Raw genomic sequence first — 21,125 nt, 5'->3', positions numbered from 1 at the left:
ATATACAATGTATGTACATACAAATACGTGATCAATCCCCAAATTGGGACTTGTTCGCTTGTGATATTGTAGAGAAAAGTCGAAAGGGGACTTTCTAGCATTTTGTCCTATCATTCTGCGAAATTTCCTGTAAGTTATCAAAGAATTAGTAATAACCCAACAATGCTTTCAAGAAGGTTATCAAAATGGTCGGTTGCCAACTCGAAAAAAAATATTTTATCCAGCTCAAAATCGGACTTTTGTGCTTAACAACTGTACAAAGTTTTGTTTATCAAATGGAAAAAGCCAGGAGACAGACGGACACTCAACTGAATTTTTATGCATAATAAAAAGTTTATGTGCATTTTGTTCGAACAGAACTTTTTATCACACAATGTAATAAAAAGAAAACAACTGCATGTATGCTATATGCTTTTCAGACTTGGTGCTATATTTTTTTAAGTCATTCTAAATGTATGACAATATCATTTCCTGTTTGTTTGTGATTGTTGGTCCATTCGTTTTTGTTTTTTTTTTTTGGTGTTTTGTTTTGTTTTGCTTTTTTTTGGGGGGGGGGGGCGAGGGGTGGGTTGAACATCCTTTTATTTTCTGAAAGTTCTGCTCCAACCAGTTAAAAGGTGCATAATAAATTCTTAAATATTAGATGTTTATACATAGACGGAGAAAAGTTTATTTCGAAATGTTCTACGCATTTCAATATCTGGACAGTTTTGCACCCAAGAAAAAAAAGACAAATTTAGGAAATACACAGCACTACATTTATACAATGTACCTCATATTACAAATGTATACGACCTTGTATGGTTTAAAAGGAGTTGCGGCTCAAAGAAATCGGTCTCTTCCTTTAGTAGTATAGATAATGAACATGACATGTTAAAATCTGTATCACGTGCTGTATCAACCCTTGACCTATATCACCCCGCGGGTCGGTGGCCCTTGGGGCGACACAGGAGTCTCGGGTTGATACAGCATGCGATACAGATTTGACATGTTATAGTCAGTATGTATAACATGTATCTGCAGAGACCTTTGATTACAGTTCTTTGATGTATTTTGACGAAAAGAAACAGTTTGCGCTATATCTAACCACCATGCTCATTTGCTTTTGTTACTATGTATGAATCATTTTAGTTACTTTGTGTTCTTTGTTGTGTATGTCTGTTTTCCATGTCTAATCTTTGTTTCTGGATTACATTATTTTGATTACCGCTAGGACCTTGGTGCCCTTGATTACTCTTTGACACGAAAACCATGTTGAAAGGCCTGTAGTTTCCTGTAAGATATTGATTTTTTTTCTTTTACAAATTGGAACTACGTAAGTCGTTCTGATGGAACTTCCCCTTTTAAGAAAGATATGTTTCATATGGTGGTTAGGTGTGGTGCAAACGCTTTCGTTATCATATAGGTCTCTGCAGATACAGTACATGTAATGCATACTGACTATAACATGTCAAATCTGTATCGCATGCTGTATCAACCCGAGACTCCTGTGTCACCCCAAGGGTCATCGACCCGAGGGATGATATAGGGCAAGGGTTGATACAGTATGTGATACAGACTTTAACATGTCATGTTCACTACTAAAGGAAGAGACCGATTTCTTTGAGCCGCAACTCCTCTTACACCACACAGGTCAAATACATTTGTGATATGAGGTATAAATGTAGTGTTGTGTACTTCCTAAATTTGTCTTAGAAACAATCTTTTGTCTACGAAAAACGCGAATTTTTGGGAAAATATCCCAATTCGGAGACTGTCATTGGTCCGTGTGTTATAATACGCTTTCGCGCATGCTCAATCGACTTAATGTCTGGATCGTGTCGATGGGTAACACTGTATTGTACGTTCATTATTTTGCTTAATTAAACGACATCCACAATTTTTCTTAGGTGCAAAACTGTCCAGATATTGAAATGCGTAGAACATGTCGAAATAAACCTTCCCCCGTATATGTGTAAACATCTGCGCCCGAAGTACGGACCTCTCCCCCTTTTTATTTGTAAACATGCATGACTGGTAATCCCCTAGTTACGTTAACGTAACCCTCCATCCACATGCGTGAGGGAACGCATGTGGATGGAGGGTTACGTTATCGTAATCAGTAATCCCCCTGCCCATTGTTTTTAGTAAAATATTGAATTATTTAAAATTTAAGAATTTTATTTTTTTCCTCTTACAGTTTTGAGCATAGGATTCCTATTATTTCTCTGCTTCTATGTTTCCCAGGCGATCATTTAAAACCGGTAGCACTTTTAAGGGTTTTAGTTTCACACAGATATGTCTTCAATAACTTCTTGTAAAAGTAGCTATAATCTTAGGCACATTTTTCTCTTCATCAACTTGTGCAAACAACACCACAACTTAAACTTTGGTCTGTCACTCTTCACTTTCATTCAGAATGGCGTGGATTTTTCATCATTTTGGCCAATTGATGTAACTTAATCGCGCGTTGCGTTTCCCACTTCTTATCTGAAGTCTGCATCAGTCGCAGTCGTAGAATCTGGTCGTAGAATAATTATGTATATGACTTCGATGATATGAATGATTTTCTCGACTACAGATTCTTTATCAGTTTAATTCATTGTACTTGCAACAGAAGAGGATCAAGTGAAATGTTTCTTTTAATGACAAAGTTACTTTATCGCGTAAAATAAACCCTGAATGATGACCTGAGGTTGACAAAAGTTGAAAAAGCATAAATATATTTCATACTAGCATTATTTGACAAACATCTGACTGAAAGTGCATATGTTATTCAAATTACTTGTAGTTCATGATAATATATTTGAAGTAAGACAATTAGTTTAAAATAACCCATCAACATTGTCATTACATTACTGCATTGTATTAATTAAATGAAAAAATACATTCGCTTTTGTGGTAAGAGGCCCATTAATGGGATTCTGAGTAAGTGGTTGGGGGAAAGGGACATTTTTTCAAGTAAAATTGTCTATTTGAGACGTAATTTTTAGTGTGGCATGTGGCAAATAACGGAGAGAGAAAATGTGGCGTAAATCTTTAGTCAAAGTTGAAGTTCTAAGATATTCCTTGAATTGGAGGTGCAAAATGTTTGAATTCAGTACCAGTGGCATGTAGATTTATTTCGACAATGTGCATCAGGATGGTGACACCGGCAATTTTCTTCGCAGTAATTGCGACTTTTGTTCCTTGTCACGGAGAGCTTATTTCGCTTCAACTGGGAAGCCTCAAAAGTAAGAGCAAGTTTAATATTTAGTAGGTATTTGCAGATGGAATTTTTCTTTAGTGATAAAAAATTTACAGATTTTTATTTTTATTTTTCGCATATGATGCGTTTGGCAAACTTTGGTAATTTAATAAACATAAAAAATGTAATTATATACAGTGAATCCTGTATAAACTGAACCGTATTTTACTTGAAATTTGATTCGACTTAAACAGAAGGTTAAAGAGTTCATATAAAGTGTCTGGTTTAGACAGGTTTTCGAATTTTTCGGGTTTCGTTATAGACATGTTTCAATGTATCTGATTGAAACTAAACTTTAAACAAAAAGGAACATAGTTACGCATATAATAATAGAGGACCATTCTCATAATGTTGTCAAAAGAAAATGGTAAATCGATTTTTAGTGACAATTCATTATATTTACTTTCGACATCTTACATTGGAAAAACTTTGTTTAATATGTAGAGAAAGATATGAAATAATTATCACAGTTTACCGAGATTATTGTTCTTAATTATTTCAATGCATCGTCTTCTAAATATAAGAACGTTATATTTTAACATTCGGAAGCTGCTTAATGACCAAGATGGTTATTTCGAACCCCTTTCGGGAAGAACAAAACTTGTAGCAACAAAGCATATCAATATCCGGTATGATGAAGAATGATGTCAAACCTAATTGTCTGTCGTTTCTTTTTCTTTTTTTTTTTTTTTTTTTTTTGACAAATGGAGTCTTACATTCTTTTTCAGAGATCAATGTTAAAGCGAGAAACAGTATCTTACTGTTAATGCTCGAAGAGACGGAGAAGATAACGACCCAACAAAAATCGCAGGCCTTAAACTGTGACATACGAGTTAATGAAACCATTGCTTCTTGTAAAAGATGTGCCAACGATATCTGTCAACCGTGAGTGTTTTAAATGACAATGTCATCTCTACAGTCTTGAACCGCTAAAACGAACAATTTTTACATGTACCTACCTATCTACTAATAAAGAATAATTAATATTAAGATTTATGAGTAGAATTGCCTGAATTATAGAAATCATGGTCTATCTGTTTTTAAGGATAGTACCTAATTTTTTAAATAACGTCATTATAATTTGTACACTTTTTCCCTTTTAGCCTTTATGACGTAAAAACGTATCACACTCAGCCTTTATCAGCATCAACCTTCAATCAATAGCATTATTTGAGTACTTCTTCAATTTATCCCTAAAAATTATTTGAAACGAAAATTTATTTAATGAAAAATGGACTACATAGCAAAGCAAACTGCAAATATTCAACTATTTAAGTTACTTTATTTTTAAAATGTATATTTTGTGAAAATTAGTCGTTTTTCTATTTTAGCGGTCAAAGCCCTGTACCGGACGAGGACGTGTTTGCTGGATTATTAAAGGTTGCCAACAAACCTCTTTTAATGGTGGTTGATTTTTTAAGAGACCTAGCCAGTCAAATAGGCATCGATAAAACTCTCACAGAGAAAGTACTTCAGAAAGTCAGGTTTGTTACAAGAACTGTGGAAAATGCTCTTGAGGCTGCGGGGAGCAAGTTATTTGAGATGCCTATATCCCACGTCAGAAGGGTCGGCGAGCAAGTAGTCAACGAACTCGTCAATACAGTCGTTGAGACGGGAAAATTTGTCGGAAACATAGGCTTCAAGGTGGTTGATTACGCTGTAAAAACTGTTATAAGTGAGGTTGAGAAAAACGGACACAAAATTACAGACACTGCACAAAAGTTAGGACGTTTGTCGAAGAAGTTGGTCGGCAAAAAGACCATGGATAAGTTGCAAAAGGCTAGGCAAGGTGTCGAAAAAGCTGGCAGGGAAGTCGGAATGTTTCTCGCAGGTATACATGGAATACTTTTGAAAGAAATGTACTATCTTTAATTTATATATGTTTTAATCAACATCACTTGCATTAAAATAAATACATCTAAAAATAGGTCGCAAAAGTGAAAAAGAAAGCAGAAAAGTTGCGCTAACATGTTGCTTCTACTTGATAATTATAAAGACACAGTGGTCCTTTTCACAAAAAATCGTAAGAGTAAAATTGATCGTAAATAATGACGTCACAATGCTATTGTAGGTTGTGACGTTATTATTTACGATCAACTTTACACTTACGACTTTTTGTGAAATCGACGCCACATTAGAAGGGATGAAAACATCCCTAGATGTATACTGTCCATACAGTTTTGTTAAAAAAGAATAAAGATGAAATAGAATTTTACTTCAATTTATATGAGTCTCAAGCAAGTTACGTTTTGATTTGCTAAATTATAGAATCGACCAAAGCACTGTATCAGCGAAAAAATGAATAACGAACAATTACAGAATTTACATGCAATAACATGTATAATTTCATTTTATTGTAACTTATACACATATACTTTGAAACGATAACACGTATAAGACATATCATAATGAAGTGCTTTCTTTTCAGAATGGATGGGTAAACTGGTAACGGGGCTCACAGACGAAACTGCTCAAGACATTGTAAGGGGTGTTGCAGACACGATTGTAGACACGACCCCGGACATTGTGAATGGAGTCGCAGATATTTTAGGGAGGGTACCTCCTAGCCTTGTAAATGGTCTTCCAAAAACAATTGGAAAAAATACCTTTGGCTCTGTAAGTGGCCTCACGAACACGATACAGAACTCTCCTGGTTCTGTACAGGTTCTTTCTAATGCGATAGGACAGAGTATCATTGGTTCCGTAAACGGCCTTCAAAAAGCGATTGGACAAAATATCAATAATTCTATAAATGATCTTACAAAGGACCCACTTGGCTCTGTAAATGGTGTAACAGAATCGATAGGAGGTATACCTGTCACACTGCGCAGACTCGCAAATTCGGTAGGAAATGGTATCTCTGGTGATGTAAATGGCCTTTCAAAGTCAGTAGGAGAGGGCCACCCTGGTGCTGTAATGAGTCTTACAGAAACATTTACACAAAACGTGCCTAGTTCTGTGAATGACATTCGAGGTACGCCTAAGCACGGTGCAACTGACATCGTTGGAAGGGAGAAGACGAGAGGTTTAACAAAACATCTAATATTGAAACGATGCTTAAAACGTTGTCTTGATTGCGATGAGTTAGATACGAACAAGAAGAGTGCAGACGAAATCGTTCGTTCAAGTAGGTTTTTTTTTTGTATGTAAAAAAAATAGGGGGATACAGAAAGAGGCGTCCGTCCTTCCGCCCGCATTTTCTTCCTTTTCGCTGTTTCAGTTCATTTTTGAACTCACTTTAAAGGAGAATGGTTAATACCTTAATACAAGTTAAACCGCACCGCAGGTTTCATGCGCCTGTCCACAGTCAGGAAATGTTGGTCGTTAATGTGACCGTCTTTGTGTCGTTATTTAACTTTTTAGTTCGATTAATTAGAAAGAACTGTAATTGATCTGTTACTGTAGAGTTATTTCCCTTGCTGTATGGGGCCTTTCAGAGCTTCCTTGAAGCTGTGTTTATAAATACTTGATGAAGACCTTATGGTTACTCCTTTTGAAGGTATTTTCTGGTTTATTTATTTAAGTTACATGCTGGTGTATTTGTTGCGTTTCACCATATCCGTTCTTTTCCCCTTCCCATAGAAGAACTTGATCCCTAAAGCTGATTTAGATTTTGTTTCGAAACGACTATAATTGACATGTATGTAATTAACGAATTTTCCCGTGATCTTAATACGTACATAATTACACGCAAGTCTCAGACACATCAACAAAACTGTTCTGCATTTCAGTTTGTGGTAATACCTTCAGCAAAGACCAACAGAATGCCGTGGATAGACTGACAAAAATTGGAAAGATTTATAACTTCATCTCAAAGGGCAAACCAATTATAACTAAGGTAAGAATTGAGGTTTGACTAGCATTTCTTTGATATTGTTAACTTCTGGGACAGGATATGATTTTGTGATACCTTACCCATTCATGTATATTACTAATAACTTTAGACCAAAGTTATTTGATAGACGATGATATGACACACGAACGGATGCAAAGATAAAAATATAACTACTTATAAAAGTTTATTAATAAACACGATTTGCCTCTTTTATACAAGAAACTTACACTATGCAATGTAATGATAATTTGAAATACAGTAATGTACTTATTTGATGTTATAGACATTAACTGTAACATCTTAATGAAATCATACATGAACTGTATGTGCGTTCTGGCTGTAAAATTTCGAGATTACTCATTTCATTTCCTCTTAAGAATTTTGTGGTTTTTGTCCCGTCATTTTTCTTTATCATCGAAATCTTGAATATCGTTCGGGTTAAATCGTTTCATTTGTAGCGTATTTATTGAATTGATTGCGTTTCAGGTTGAGTTTGATTCTGGTAGTGTTTTAAAGGTTGGTGGAGATGTTGCGCTTAAGGAGACGTTTGTCACATATCAACTATCGCGTAAAGTTAAGAGACGATTCAGACTGAAAGGACTATTCACCATCACAAATCTGGATACAGCAACTCAACAAATAATGGAACAAATAACGAAACGAATTTTCAAGCGGTGATCATAGTCATTTTCTATTACTACATTAAAATACTTAATTTTTTTGGTTTTTTGTTTTTTGTTTTGTTTTTGTCGGTTTTATTTTTTTATGCCACAATAACCATTCTTAAATATTGTAATATATCAAGCACTGACAGATATTCGAAGTCGGTTTTCCCAAAAGTTGCCTTTTTGCCTCAATTCTTTTTGTTCGTAACGCATGTCCTATTTTTGCTGAATCTCCTAATTCTTGCACTATGTTATCATCAACGTGTGGGTCGGATTTTGTCAAGATAAACTTAAAGAATCTTCTTATGAATAAGAAAGGTGTAAATGTCAAACTTGGTGAAAAAGTCATACTTAATTCAATAAATGTTGGCTTCTAAGGGTTTCCTTTGTCTTCGTGATTAATTGATAATGTCTTGTAACGACAAACACAGGTGATAAAATTAAGAAGATAGGTCAATATCATGCACATAGCGAATGTACAAGTCAAGAAAATGTATTTTTAATTAATACTGAACAGAAGTTGACTATGCATGTTTCAATACATATTACAACTACGTTATGTGCGTATCGGCTCATTACTTCAAATAGATAAAGCCCATTTTCAGGAAGATGGTGCCGCAGGAAGAAACAGTAAGTTGTTGTTGTGTAAATGAGATGTACAGCGTACATAACAAAGAATTGAACCATCAAAAGGGAGAACATCAAAATCACTCAAGATCACTCATCGATGAATAAAAAATTACCATTCAAAATATTTAGCAGTGACAGATTAGTGGCTTCCGCTAGACGGAACCTCTGTTTTTGTACGTATTTTTTTGCTAATTTCGAGCAAAAAGGAACAAATAATATCCTGGACCCCCTTTTCAAAATCTCTGGATTCGCCACCGTATTTAGTTGGGTGCAATGATTTGTGAAATTTACCGGTTTCTTATAGCGGCGTTTTAAAATGTTTTTTTTTTCAACGCAGTCAATCGATAAAAGAATTAATTTTCTCGTTAACTAGCTCATTCATTCTGTAAACTGTGAAGTATAATTGGGTGTAAGGCGGTCACCAGACTGGCGTGGAATATTCCTGGCATTCGATCTCCGGTTGGTCCCATTTATCGTGATTTACGATGTCTGTTTCAAGTCTGCGCAGCTCACTTCACGCAACATCCATGCCGATTTTTTACAGGTATAAGACATTTGCGAAGTCGAAGTCGCCATTAGTATCAGTCTGAAATTAATTTTTTTTGTTTTATTCGTTAGATCGAAATTTTTAATTTAAGCTAATAAAATACATTGAGACACAAAATGAGTTGTTTTTTTTTTCGATAAAATACATGTATGCATTTACTTTATAATGTTCATGGTAACAAGTCTTCCTCGGAGTAATTAAACTACTCTAGTTATTTTTGTATATTTAATGATACAGCGTCGACTATCCCCTCGTATTTCACACGTTCTTTTCTCATTAAAAATAACCATGATACATATACAAAAGTAATTTCCATTGTATTGCTTGTGTTTGAGATGGCGCTTTTAAATGCGGTCTTATATATATGATGATAAAAAAATACATTGTCCGTTCATACATGTACTAATTTTATCAGTATTGGTGACGTCACAGACTCCAGAGTAACAAACATGCTTGAGTATGTGATTAATCTGTGTACATGACAACAACTTTATAACAAACAATACATGTAAATAACAAGTACATATATAGAAATTAATATGACAAGTATAAATGATCCAAGATGAAATTGAGTTCAACTTTGAACTTTAACTGCTCTGACCGTGTATCAAACACTTTGTTTGAATGTTGGAGGTAAAATGTTTTTGAGCAAATCATGTCAGTTGGCTAGGAATGATATTAATGACATGCCATTATAATTTGTAAAGTTCGTTCTATTTAAAATCCACTTTTTATGAATAACAATTAGTACACTACGCAAACGTGTCGCAAACAGAAATATCAAAATATGACGACTTTACACCAGTCACCCAAAGCAAGAAACTTATCAATAGCTATCAATAAAGATAGCTTTTTGTTTGTTTGTTTGCTGCTCGGACGTTAAACTCCAACAAACAAACAAACAAAAAGCTATCAAAAAAGTAAAGCGCATTATATGTTGGAACCACGTGGTTTAAATACGATAAGTAACGAAAGTCTCTTATAGTGTAGACGTCATACAATTATGGACTATTTATGCTGGAGATTGAGGTTTCAGCGTTGCAAAGTATTGTCGGGCAATAGCTTTTCCCATTTCTTCATGTTTTGATGGATCGAAGATTCCCTCAAACTGCCTTTCTACGAGGTCAATGGTAAAGTTGGAAATCGCAAAAGCTGCTGATCCACCAGAAAAGTCAATGGAACTTGTATCAAACGTAATCTTAAAAACAAATAATCATTTATCTTTATTTTGTATATATAGACACTGCATATACTAAAGGCAACCAGATTTTACAAGCAAAAAGCAAATAAACAAACAAAAAAAAACCTCTTCGCCTTGTTTAACCTAATGAATGGAACGCGAATCGGCGTGGTTCTACCAAGTTTGATTTAAAAACAATCGTGACTGAATTTAATGCTTATTACTTGAATAGTTAAGCAAGGCTCTTACGGACGGGCATGGTCAACATGACAGGCTTGTCAAATTTTAACAGAATCAGCTTGTTGCCGTGTTTTAAATGAAATTGTCTGAGAATCGGTAATAAACAGATTCATATGCAAACTACGTGGTCCCGATTTCTAATCCGGAGGACCGTGATAATACGAAACTACAACGGCGGTATTATGATACGTGTATAAACCAGGTATAATTGAACTTCCCGCAAAGCGTATATTGATGGAGATTTCCGTCCGTCCGATCGTCTGTCCACAGCTTTTTCGTTACAATTTTCTCTGCAACTAAATGTCACAGCCATTTTATATTTTGACAGAAGCTTCATAAGGGCATGCCGTACCAATATATTTGATGTCAGATTGAAGCGATATCAACTTCTTAGTTGATGATTTTGTTTGTATTTTAACCCCATAGTTGTTGGAGTGGGGAGTGGGAATATCCTTTAGTAAGCTCTGCTCAGAGGTTTTCTAGCTTGACACCTGTGTCTTTGTGATGAAACTTTAAAAATAATAGTACAGCAGTTAAAAGAGTCCCAGTATTAAACTACTTTTAAGAAGCTAGAAAAGGCAAATGACTTAATAAGATTTTTAATTAAATATTTTTATAAAAAAAAAACCTCTAATAACTGCACGTTACCTTACTAATGAGATCATCACTAATCGTTGAATTATAAATGTCTTGGAGAAAAGTAATTTCTTCCACTATACTTCTTCTTTTCATAGTACTCTCCGATCCACAGACTACAAACACAAGGACACTATGATGTAAAACTCCATAGTGCATACAAAAAATGTAAAAGAAAAATATCGACGCGTATGCGCAATACTTTTAAGTAACGTTGTTTATGGCCGAGCTGCAGCATGCCCAGTGGTGTGAGAATTTACCTGTTAGTCATGGAAGACCCATTGGTGGCTTCGAATGGACATTTTTCACTCCGTTGTGGTTGTTGTCTCTTTGACATTTTGACCATATCCATTCTGGTATATTTGAACTACCAGGATTACATAACATGAAAACAATTTATTTTTAATTTGATATTACAGCATTCTAAATTTGATTGTATCTGACCTTTCCTTTATACTTCAACAAAATGGAATTTCCTTGCACCCCTTTATTCTGAGAAACCCCGTCTGGCACCCCCTCCCTTCTGCAAAATGTCCGAATCCGACCCTGTTATCTTTTAAAACAAACATATATAAAGCAAGAGACGCACACCCTACCGGTGCACTTTGACAAAATCTGATGAATTTTTTGTTAGGCGGGTCGCTCACCTCTGTGTGTGTGTGGGGGGGGGGGTGTATGTGATAAATAGGATACTGCATGTCGCTTTGGTCTCCGTTTCCGTTTTGTTTTCTATTTCTTAGATTATGTTTCTTCGACCTAGCTTTTATTAACTGTTTTGTTATCCTATATTTGAAATTTGTTATTCGCATAAAACTTACTATTTCTTGCTATTTGGCCCGGAGTGTTTCTATCAGTGTTCAAATCTGCACATGCTGGACACTCACTACACCGCTTAATTCTATTCCCCAATGATCTTTTGCTTCTGAAAAGCTTTCCAAGGGTCTCTGAAATACAATATTTGTGAATTTGTATCAGTAAAGAAATTAAGATATGAAACGAATTTCAGCAATCGCAAAAATAATAAAAATTAAACATCACTGAATTCTTGATTACATTGGCACGTATGGTAGTTGCATTTAGACTTCTAACAGAACAATTTGAAATTACAAAGAAGACAATAAATAGTCATAATCGAAATATCATTAAAATTAATCAAACAGTCAAATGACTTCAACGGCTCTACTTTCCAAATTTATAAAAAATATGGCATGAGGTACACGTACTACTCCAGATATTCTTAGCTGTACTTGAAATTTCCTTCCCAGCAGCAAAGACAAAGTTGCCAACACCCCGGTCTATATCATTCCAAACACCTTCAAGAGAACTACCCAGCTCTTTAACTTGGTCTGGAAAAGTAATCACGTCCCCGATGGAATTCTTTATTCCATCAATTATGGTGTCTCCAGTTGACATCAATTTATCCCCTAGCCCAGAAAACGTGTTTCCTAAAAAGTCTAAAGCTGTATCTCCATTATCGACCAACGTTTGACCAACCGTTTTTGCTACCCCGCCGACTGTTCTAGAAAATTCCCCGGCTCTCTTTCCCATCCATTCCGTTGAGCTTCCAAACCATCTGCCGATCTTTTCGACGCCTTTGCCAGCCACGATGACCGGATAATTCATTAATTTTTTAATTTTGCTAATGATGTCCTTTTGTACCGGAACAGCTCTACGAAAGAAAAAAGGAAGTACCTTAAATCGTTAAAAACCTGTCATTTGTATTTTTAAAGATAATGTACATACACAGGAAATGCAAAATATTAAGCAAATAAGTTTTTTTCAGTAAAAAGATAAAAGAAATTTTCATAATTTCATACAACTTTTTAAGTTTAAATACTGGTAAAAATCTTCCTCCACTATCTCATGAAGAACTAGATATGGACTTGTTCCCGGGGGAGGGTCCTGGATTATATGTAGGGGCTTAAATAGCAATCAAAGCCAGACGAAGCGTTGCAAGAAAAATTTGGAAAGGGTTACAAATTGTTCAAAATCAAAATTTCGTGCCCACAAAAACCAAAAGTTTTACCGGGGAGAAGGTAATAAGATTGGGGAGACGGACACCGGTTTTACCCCTATGTATGAATTCGCGCTTTCGTACTTTATATAATGTCGAATCTACCGACTGCTCACAAAATCATTCGGTTTACAGCTTACTTTCATATAGTTAAGGAAGTTTGTTTTTAGTTGTGAACACCTACTTACCCAGCGCACATAGTCTTCTGGCATTGCGTACAATTTTCCACTGTAGCATTTATCAAGGAGATACACTCTGCTGCAAGTGACGGCTGCGCTGTTACGGTATTGTTGATTCTTTCGACGATGAGAAAAAGAAGTTCTCTTCTCGCTTCAATGTCTATTTCTGTTCAACAAGACAAAATTATTGTGGTTATAATATATCTCATTAGTTAATATTATTATCTAGTAAGTAATTTAACCTTCAGGAAATAATGTTTTGGTATTTTTTTCCATCTACATTTGCTGTATGATCTTTCATACATGTATGTTTCTGAACACGTGTACTAGTACAACTCTTTTGTAATATGCTCATCAAAAATAGTAAACGTGAACCATGCATGCCGACACCATAAAATACATCAATTATGGGAAGAAAGACATCTCACGAAAAAAATAATACATACATGCATGTACATATTCTAAAACGTTTCTACCTTAAAATTTGACCTTATAGTCTGCTTCTACATATTAAGTAAGCGTGCTTGTTCCGCTACAACCAATCACGTTTTCAATTCAAATTTAAAAATGAACTTTATATTATTACCTTACAAACCAATTAATTTTTTAAAACAAAATACTCACTTTTGACAATTTCATTTCTGGAAGATACAATCGTTCCCTGTGAGTATGCATTTTGAATGAATGCTGCTAGAACAAATAGCAACGGCAATTTCATCTCCACTTTTCTAAACTATGTCTTGTCTCGGAGTCCGTATTACCTCTTATTGTCCTTGATGTCTGTACGTAATATTTATACCGTAAAAAGTTGTTTTGTGTATTACGCTTATGGAGATGAAATTAATGCATCTAGAGGTATATGACGTCGATGTCATATTTTGACATTCTATTTATTAAATGGTCCGATGAAGTTTGTCAAGTCAGTATAACATACAACAAGGTTTTGTTTAAGTGACATGTACTTTTTATAGTTGTTTGTTTCTCAAATTTATGACTTTCCTGTCTAACAGTTTTTGTTCCGCTTTAAGCTTCAAGAAGCGTATCATTAATTTCTTGTTTATATACCAGACATTTACTTTGACAGTGTTGTTTGAGCCATTTTAACTGGTTGAAAATTAGAAAGCCTTTTGAAACATAGCCAGTCATTGGTTTAAAATTAAAAGGCTTTTTGAAACATAGCCAGTCATTGGTTGAAATCCATACTTCATCATTGTTATTAATTATTAATAATTTATTTACTCCAAAGTCTCATACTAAATATCATAAACGTTCGCTAACAGTGTCTGGTACCGGTACAAATTACCTGATAACGTCAGAAATTGTAATACGTTAGCGTCTTTTGAAACATCTTATTTAGAGGAGTATTTTTTCTACATAAAGTTATTGATATCAGTTTATATGTTTATATGAATACCCATGACATCACTGTCACTTTGTATGATGTATATATATATTATAATACATGACCACTATGTGAACTAGTATAAGGTACTAATATGTCTTTTTCCTGTCTAAATAAAGGCTATTATAGACGTATTTACACTTGTAGTGGCCATTGGCGAAAATAATGTATTTTCCCATTGTTTTCGTACCGAATTCTTCTTCAACTCATAGATTAATAACGTCACAATCTAAAATTTTTCATTTTCTATTTCGTCTACCCAGGATTTGACTTTTATGAGCAACTCCGCGGATGTTTCTAGAAAAGCACAGGACGTTTACCATACCGGTACAGTTTGTTTATGTTCCCAGTTTTTAGTGGAGTCCGAGTTGCTCGTTTGCTTTTGTTGCTTTGTGTGTATGATTTTGGTTAATTTATGTTCTTTGTTGTGTTTGTCTGTTTTCCATTTCTGGTCTTTGTCCCTGGATTGCATTTTCGCTAGAATCTTGGTTCCCATGGTTACTACTTAACATGTTTTCTATGCATCAACAAAATAACATTGATAAATGTATTTATTGATAACAAAAATGATAATATTATGATAACAACTGATCTCCATATCTGGAAACGTTATGTAATTATAATAGCTGCTTTAAATTAGAATTTAACTAAATATACCATTATTGTGAATGGTACTAAAACAAGAAAAAAACATACATTAACAATAAAAGTGCACAAAAGGATGTAAAAAAAAACAATGATACCATTTTAAACCCTGAATTCAGCAAAAATTAAATGTACAGAAATATGTTTCTGTGGTTATATTTCACATTTAGTACAATGGCCGATCGAGAAAAATTTGTTAATTTCGTGCAAAATTTTGGAATAAATGAGCTAATGATAGTCAGGTGTCCCCATGGTAACTTTCTGGATCAGAACTTTCCGCTTTAATTCTGGACCTCTCTTTTGTAATATTGAGATATTGTTTCACAATAATACAAAAGGGAATATTGCACGTTAGATTTAATTGAAGATTTTCTTGGTGAATTTTAGTACATTTCTTTAAACATAACACCAGACACTTTTAATTTACAAAAAAGATTAAATTGCAAATCTTGAACCGCTTTTTCTTCAACCTACCATGTCACGTGTAACCATTGGATGCATATTTGCATGCGATTTAATAAAATGCATTTTATTTTGCAAGATCTACTAAAATAAATTTGTAGTTACAATTTTAAATTCATGGGATTTTTTATCCCATGGGATTTCATAAATTTAAACTACTACACCTGTATAAAGTGTAACGTCTAAATCAGTTGCCCTTCCGGCTTCTGTAAACTTATGCAATATAATATGAGCGATTAAGAAATTTTGAAAATGGTCGAGTGTGCAAGCTTTTGGGGGCGGTTTTTAAACCCCCGGACCCTCTCGTTGTTCCAAAACTACCAATTATCTTTGGTTTGATCGGAAACAATGTATAAAAAGTTGTCATTTAGACATCTTTTTAAAACAAAATATTACATAGTATTTTATCCTAAAAAAATATGTTCAAATCTTTAAATAAGGATTATTTGCAAAATGAAAACGTAGAAATGAATTCATTCTAATTGATTTACTAAGATAAATATTTTGGAGAAGGGATTATCTACTTACAAGAACTCGACTTAAAAAATATTGGTTAAATTTGTCTTTCGATTGTTGAAATTCTAAAACTGAAGGAAAGACAAGAAACAAATGAACAATTTCTATGAAAAATATAAATTAAATTATTTCATTTTTCTCTATGGCAACATTCTTAGACTATTTTAATCTACGAATTTAGTCCTCCATCTCGATTATTAAATAGTATGCCGGGGCTTTATGCACTTATTTTCATCATGCTTAAAGCTACAATTGTATGTGTGCAGTAATTGAAAGACTACACAACCACCACCATGAATTTGTCAGCCAATTTAAAGGATAATATGCTTTTAGGCCATGCCTATAATGGACGGAGCTCATCCTTTGTTTATGGTGCACTGCCATGTTGCTGTGGGCGAAGTCTTATTCGGTGAGGAGAATGTGTGAGAGTTTCTTTTGGGAAAGCTCAATAAATTTCTATACAGCCAATAGTTTCCAATTTATTATTAAATGAATGAAGTGATATAAAATCGTATTCATCGATAAAAGACAAAACAGCGCCTCCGCACTTGCGCAATCGTCTACTTCCGTGTTCCGTGAAAATTTTGTTAACTTCCATCAGAATATGTTTACGTGACGCTCTATCCATAATAATAAAATTATCGTACGGATGGAAAAAATCTACGCAAAAGTCAGAGGGGCAGTCATAAAAAGGAAAGTCTATATATATAACAATTGATGATAATAAGGCAAATCCGGAAAGATGGACACCGTAATTGTCCGTAATTGGAAACGGTGGGTAAAACCTTGTTTTATAGTGCAATAAACCTCCCGCTAACATTATGGTTAACTGTTTTCGGTATACTGCAATACAAACAGTCAGCACAAAATATGGCCAACCGGCAAATTTGATTTAAAATAGTCAAAATTGTACAGAAGATACATTGAGGACATTATTAAAATCGATAGTTAATCATTTTCCCAGCAACAGGAAATTTATTTTAAAGATCATGATATCGGAAATAAAACTTCTCCAGGCAGCGTTTGGGGTATTATGTTATACTCATGGTCCAAAAGTCCGTCTCTCTAGCAACAACGGCTCATTAAGAAGTCAGAAAACTAGCTCTGGCTAAGGGGAAATGACCTAGGTCCTTTGATATTTATATTTTTTTTGTCAACATTTAAACTTTTGTTTTTACTGAATAAAATGAAATTTGTTTACCAAAAATTATTTATAAACTAATTTCCCCATTCTCCCTATTCAAATTCTCAATCTCCAATATATAATATTCTAAAAGTACTATTGTTCGTGGGGTACTAATTTCGTGGTTTTCGTAGGTAGGCCAAAACAAGAGTTTTGTAACCAACGGGAAGGAGATTTCCATTGATGTGTATACTGAAAATCATGAATTCAAGAATCAACGAACTTGTGTTTCTTCTATAATCCACGAAAGTGGGTATTGGGTTTGTCAATAAGGGGTTGAGCTTTTTGTATGGTATAACATTTGACTTCGTTGATAATATACCACTTTATGTAGTTATATATCGCGTTTGTCTCGACCAACGCAAAATATGCGTACTTTAATTTGTACGTCTGCGTCAAAAGTTCACACCCACTACTTCTTAACTGCTGATCTCATTCCTAAGTTCGTCATTTCCGACAGAAAGTTTTGAGTCATTCTTAAGGTTTCACATTTAAGGACGTTTGGTGAACAACAGAACACTACCCGGGTAACATTTTACGCCCTCTATGTCTGCTAAATAAATAGTCTTGACATTCCTCTTGAATACTCCATCCTTCTGCAACATGAATAACACAAGAAATGTAACAAGAAAATGAATGAAAAAGTTTGGCTATGCCTTCTATGATTAAAAAAATATATCTGATGCAATGTTCTTTTAGTTACAATGACTTTGTTAAGTATTCTTTAAAGTACGTTAATTTAAAAGTTGAAGTATTGTATTTCCTGTTCGATATGCTCCTAAATCGTCAAGGCGCAATCGATTTGACAATGAACTAAACAGTCATTTCTTTTAACAAATATTTGGTACCGTTATATGTTTATTAGGATATTACCCAACTAGAATATACATTGTACGTGTAATAAATTGATTTTAAAATATACGGGGATATTTTTCCCCAACAAACATTTCGACAAATTAGGATGCAAATTTTAGAACAGAGCCAAAACACATTTGGAACCTTTAATACTTAAACAATACCTTACGGGGTTAGACCTATTGTAAGGGACGCAACTCTTACAAATCATTGGAAGGTTTGTATTCAGCATTTCACATCAACCTCATGAAAGCATCAAAGTAACTTGGCCTGATTTCACTCTGTTTCAAATGAAAGCTTGATAGGTTTTGGTGAAAATAAATATGATGCAAACATATCACTGATTTCAAGAGTTATGTCCTTTAACCTAGGTCTACCTCCTTAATTTATAAACGCACTCTGACTCTAAATTAAGGTAAGTTATTGACCTCAATAAAGATAAGTAATTCTCAAAATCAGCAGTGATGATAAATAGAAAAAGATACTTTAATGTAAGATTAGAGGTAATCCATAAACAAGATTACACACGAAACTTATTAAAATACGACAATCAATAACAAAAGTGACTTTAAATTACACCGACAAAAAACAGTGTTATTACCCGTTTTCAGAATGCATCTTGCCAATCCGATACTCAAATCTAGAATTCTGTTTGTACAGATAACCAGAGCTCCTACTTCCATTTCTTTTATATTTTTTCTCACTGAAACAACTGCCTGCCCACTTGGAGCGTAGAAAACTAATGGATGGTGTTCATGTCAGATGTTTATCCTAAGAAGATTTACTATTTCATCCCTCAGTATTGCTTCATCAACCAATGATATGTACAGCACAACAAGTGCATCACTGCTTCTAATACGAACAATTGCATATTTAAACTTTACTTTTATTTCTCTCCCTATTTCGTTAAACAGTCTGGAAGGTTTAAATACCATTGCCTCATTGGGAAGAGTGAAGGTAAATTCCTTTACCGATTCGAGAAGAAGGGCAGCTGCTGAAATGGCCTGTTCTTCCGTTAAAGAGTAAATGTTAATTATGTTATCCTCTGTCATATCCCAAGCCCCGAATACATTTTTCAACTCAAGTTGGTGTTGTAAATACTGCTTAATTTCTGGTAACTTAAGATATTGTATGAAGTATTGTGATCTCACACCTATTTGAACTCTTTCAGCATTTTTTATCACATCATGAAATTTTGTTTTTGCAATTGTAATTTCTGTAGAATGGCCAGAAATGATCAAATCTGTCTTTTCTTCATTTGGAGTTATACGTACACTATTTAACTCTGATATCAAAGTGTCATAAAGTTGAGTTTTTTTTCAAATAAAGCGTGTTGGTATGGTCTCATTGGAAAATTTCCAGTTAAGGATTTCCATTTATTGTCTGCCCTACGGCTTAGATTGGATACCTTTTCTGTCAGCTCTAAGAGATTAACTGCTATGTTAGCCAAATGTAGAGTTTGTTCTCATTTTCAAAATAAAAGGTAAAACCAACATCAGGAGAGGTATGCACGTAATCATTTACTGTCTTTTTTTAATTAATCCTTTCTGCTTCCTAAAGTGTTAATTTCATGTACCACGACCGAATCAAAATTAGAGGTTCAAGAAAGCCTGAATCGCCCACCTGGTTAACCATTTGCTTATTTGAAAAAAACTTGAGGAATGAGACAGACTAAGTTAAAATCAACTAAACTGTGAAATGCAAGAAATGCTTTTCATAGCATTTTCATGACCTGAACCAGAATTTTGCTAAAGGCAACAATTTTTGAATTTTTTCTTTTTTCTTATGACCCCTAAGTTCCATTTTAGTATAGGCAGCCATATCTATTCACGGATTAAAAATCACAACAGTCATTTTGAGCACAATACACTAAAGAACTATTATGCTTATTTTCATAATTTTCATATTTATTTTCAATAATCTTAAATGGTTCTAGAGAAGATTTTCAAAGTTGTACACGTGAAAAAAAACCAACAACAACAACAACAAAAACCGTTTCAGGGGCCGTAACTCCTACATTAGTCAATGAATGGTTTTGAAAATTTCGGCTTAGGTCCTTCTCATGATGCTTAACAATTTTACCCATGCCAGGATTTTGGTAAAGGCAACGGTTCTTGGGTTATTTGCAAAAAACCTCTATTTTCTATTTTTAGTAATGGTGGCCATGTTTTTTCATGAATCAACAACAATTTGACTCCCAACAACAAAGGGAAGATATGTCACAGCAGTACGAGTTCGAGTCCCGCGGAGGGAACGACCAAAAATTTGCATCGCATCGGGAATTTTTCAGACCCTTTTATACGTTTACATATCTTCTCTGTATCAATTTGATCCGATGGAGCAGTGTAGCGAATAGAGTCGTCACATTCTTAGACGTTTGTACAATATTGATTTGTTGTGACATTCATCATTAATTTGATCCTCTATCCTACATAATAACATCAAAATGCACTGTCCCGTACTACCATACATCGTGTATTAAGTTACAGCCCTGATTACCTATTTACCTTTAGGTTTTTCGTTGTCGTTTTCAGGTACTTGCTTTGGTGGTGGCGGTGGTGGGATGAACTTTTTAACTTCTAGCAACTGACCATCTAAACTATGGGTCTTACTTGGCATATTCTCAATAGCTGAAATACATGTACATGAATCCTAATAAACATACAACCCTTGTACAGTGATCACTCTGTTTTTGCAAAATTGCGGTGAATATTTATCAAGATCAGGTATAATGAATGAGATTTAATAATATCAGTCACACAATTACAATAAAAAAATCTTATAAATTACAAATATTATTCTTTTTCATTGATATAAACTGTTGAAAATTATTAAACTGCTTCACTGTAATGCTCATGTCATATATGGGAGAAGAAAATTGGCAATTATTGTATATTAACATTTTTTTTT

General features: G+C 34.2%; 2 protein-coding genes across 2 annotated transcripts; one reads left to right on the top strand and one right to left on the bottom strand.

The window, feature by feature from the left end:
• The first annotated feature begins 2,988 nt into the window (after positions 1–2,988).
• LOC148619988 (uncharacterized) lies at positions 2,989–7,781 on the top strand. Its single transcript, XM_088580461.1, has 6 exons — positions 2,989–3,212; positions 3,955–4,111; positions 4,558–5,057; positions 5,655–6,353; positions 6,958–7,064; positions 7,548–7,781. The coding sequence occupies exons 1-6, from the start codon at positions 3,110–3,112 to the stop codon at positions 7,737–7,739; spliced, it is 1,758 nt and encodes a 585-aa protein (XP_088436587.1). The 5' UTR covers positions 2,989–3,109; the 3' UTR covers positions 7,740–7,781.
• A 1,333-nt stretch (positions 7,782–9,114) lies between these two features.
• Positions 9,115–13,995, bottom strand: LOC148619987 (uncharacterized). The gene is made up of 6 exons (XM_088580462.1): positions 13,777–13,995; positions 13,162–13,318; positions 12,183–12,628; positions 11,778–11,903; positions 10,972–11,075; positions 9,115–10,101 (listed from the first exon to the last, which is right to left on the bottom strand). The coding sequence occupies exons 1-6, from the start codon at positions 13,868–13,870 to the stop codon at positions 9,916–9,918; spliced, it is 1,113 nt and encodes a 370-aa protein (XP_088436588.1). The 5' UTR covers positions 13,871–13,995; the 3' UTR covers positions 9,115–9,915.
• Between the last annotated feature and the right edge of the window lie 7,130 nt (positions 13,996–21,125).

This window comes from Perna viridis, chromosome 4, assembly GCF_037379345.1.
Source record: "Perna viridis isolate PV_CMFRI_1.1 ecotype Kerala chromosome 4, ASM3737934v1, whole genome shotgun sequence".
Classification (NCBI taxonomy): Eukaryota; Metazoa; Mollusca; class Bivalvia; order Mytilida; family Mytilidae; genus Perna; species Perna viridis.
This window is presented reverse-complemented; position numbering and strand designations above follow the sequence as displayed.

Excerpts from the sequence above, each read along its gene's own strand:
- LOC148619988 (XM_088580461.1), top strand. The coding sequence starts at position 3,110 with ATGTGCATCAGGATGGTGACACCGGCAATTTTCTTCGCAGTAATTGCG. Across the intron at positions 4,112-4,557 it reads GCCAACGATATCTGTCAACC|CGGTCAAAGCCCTGTACCGG; the intron begins GTGAGTGTTTTA and ends TTTCTATTTTAG. Across the intron at positions 6,354-6,957 it reads AGACGAAATCGTTCGTTCAA|TTTGTGGTAATACCTTCAGC; the intron begins GTAGGTTTTTTT and ends TCTGCATTTCAG.
- LOC148619987 (XM_088580462.1), bottom strand. The coding sequence starts at position 13,870 with ATGAAATTGCCGTTGCTATTTGTTCTAGCAGCATTCATTCAAAATGCA. Across the intron at positions 12,629-13,161 it reads CAGAAGACTATGTGCGCTGG|AGCTGTTCCGGTACAAAAGG; the intron begins GTAAGTAGGTGT and ends TTTCTTTCGTAG. Across the intron at positions 11,076-11,777 it reads GGGCCAAATAGCAAGAAATA|TCTGTGGATCGGAGAGTACT; the intron begins GTAAGTTTTATG and ends TTGTGTTTGTAG.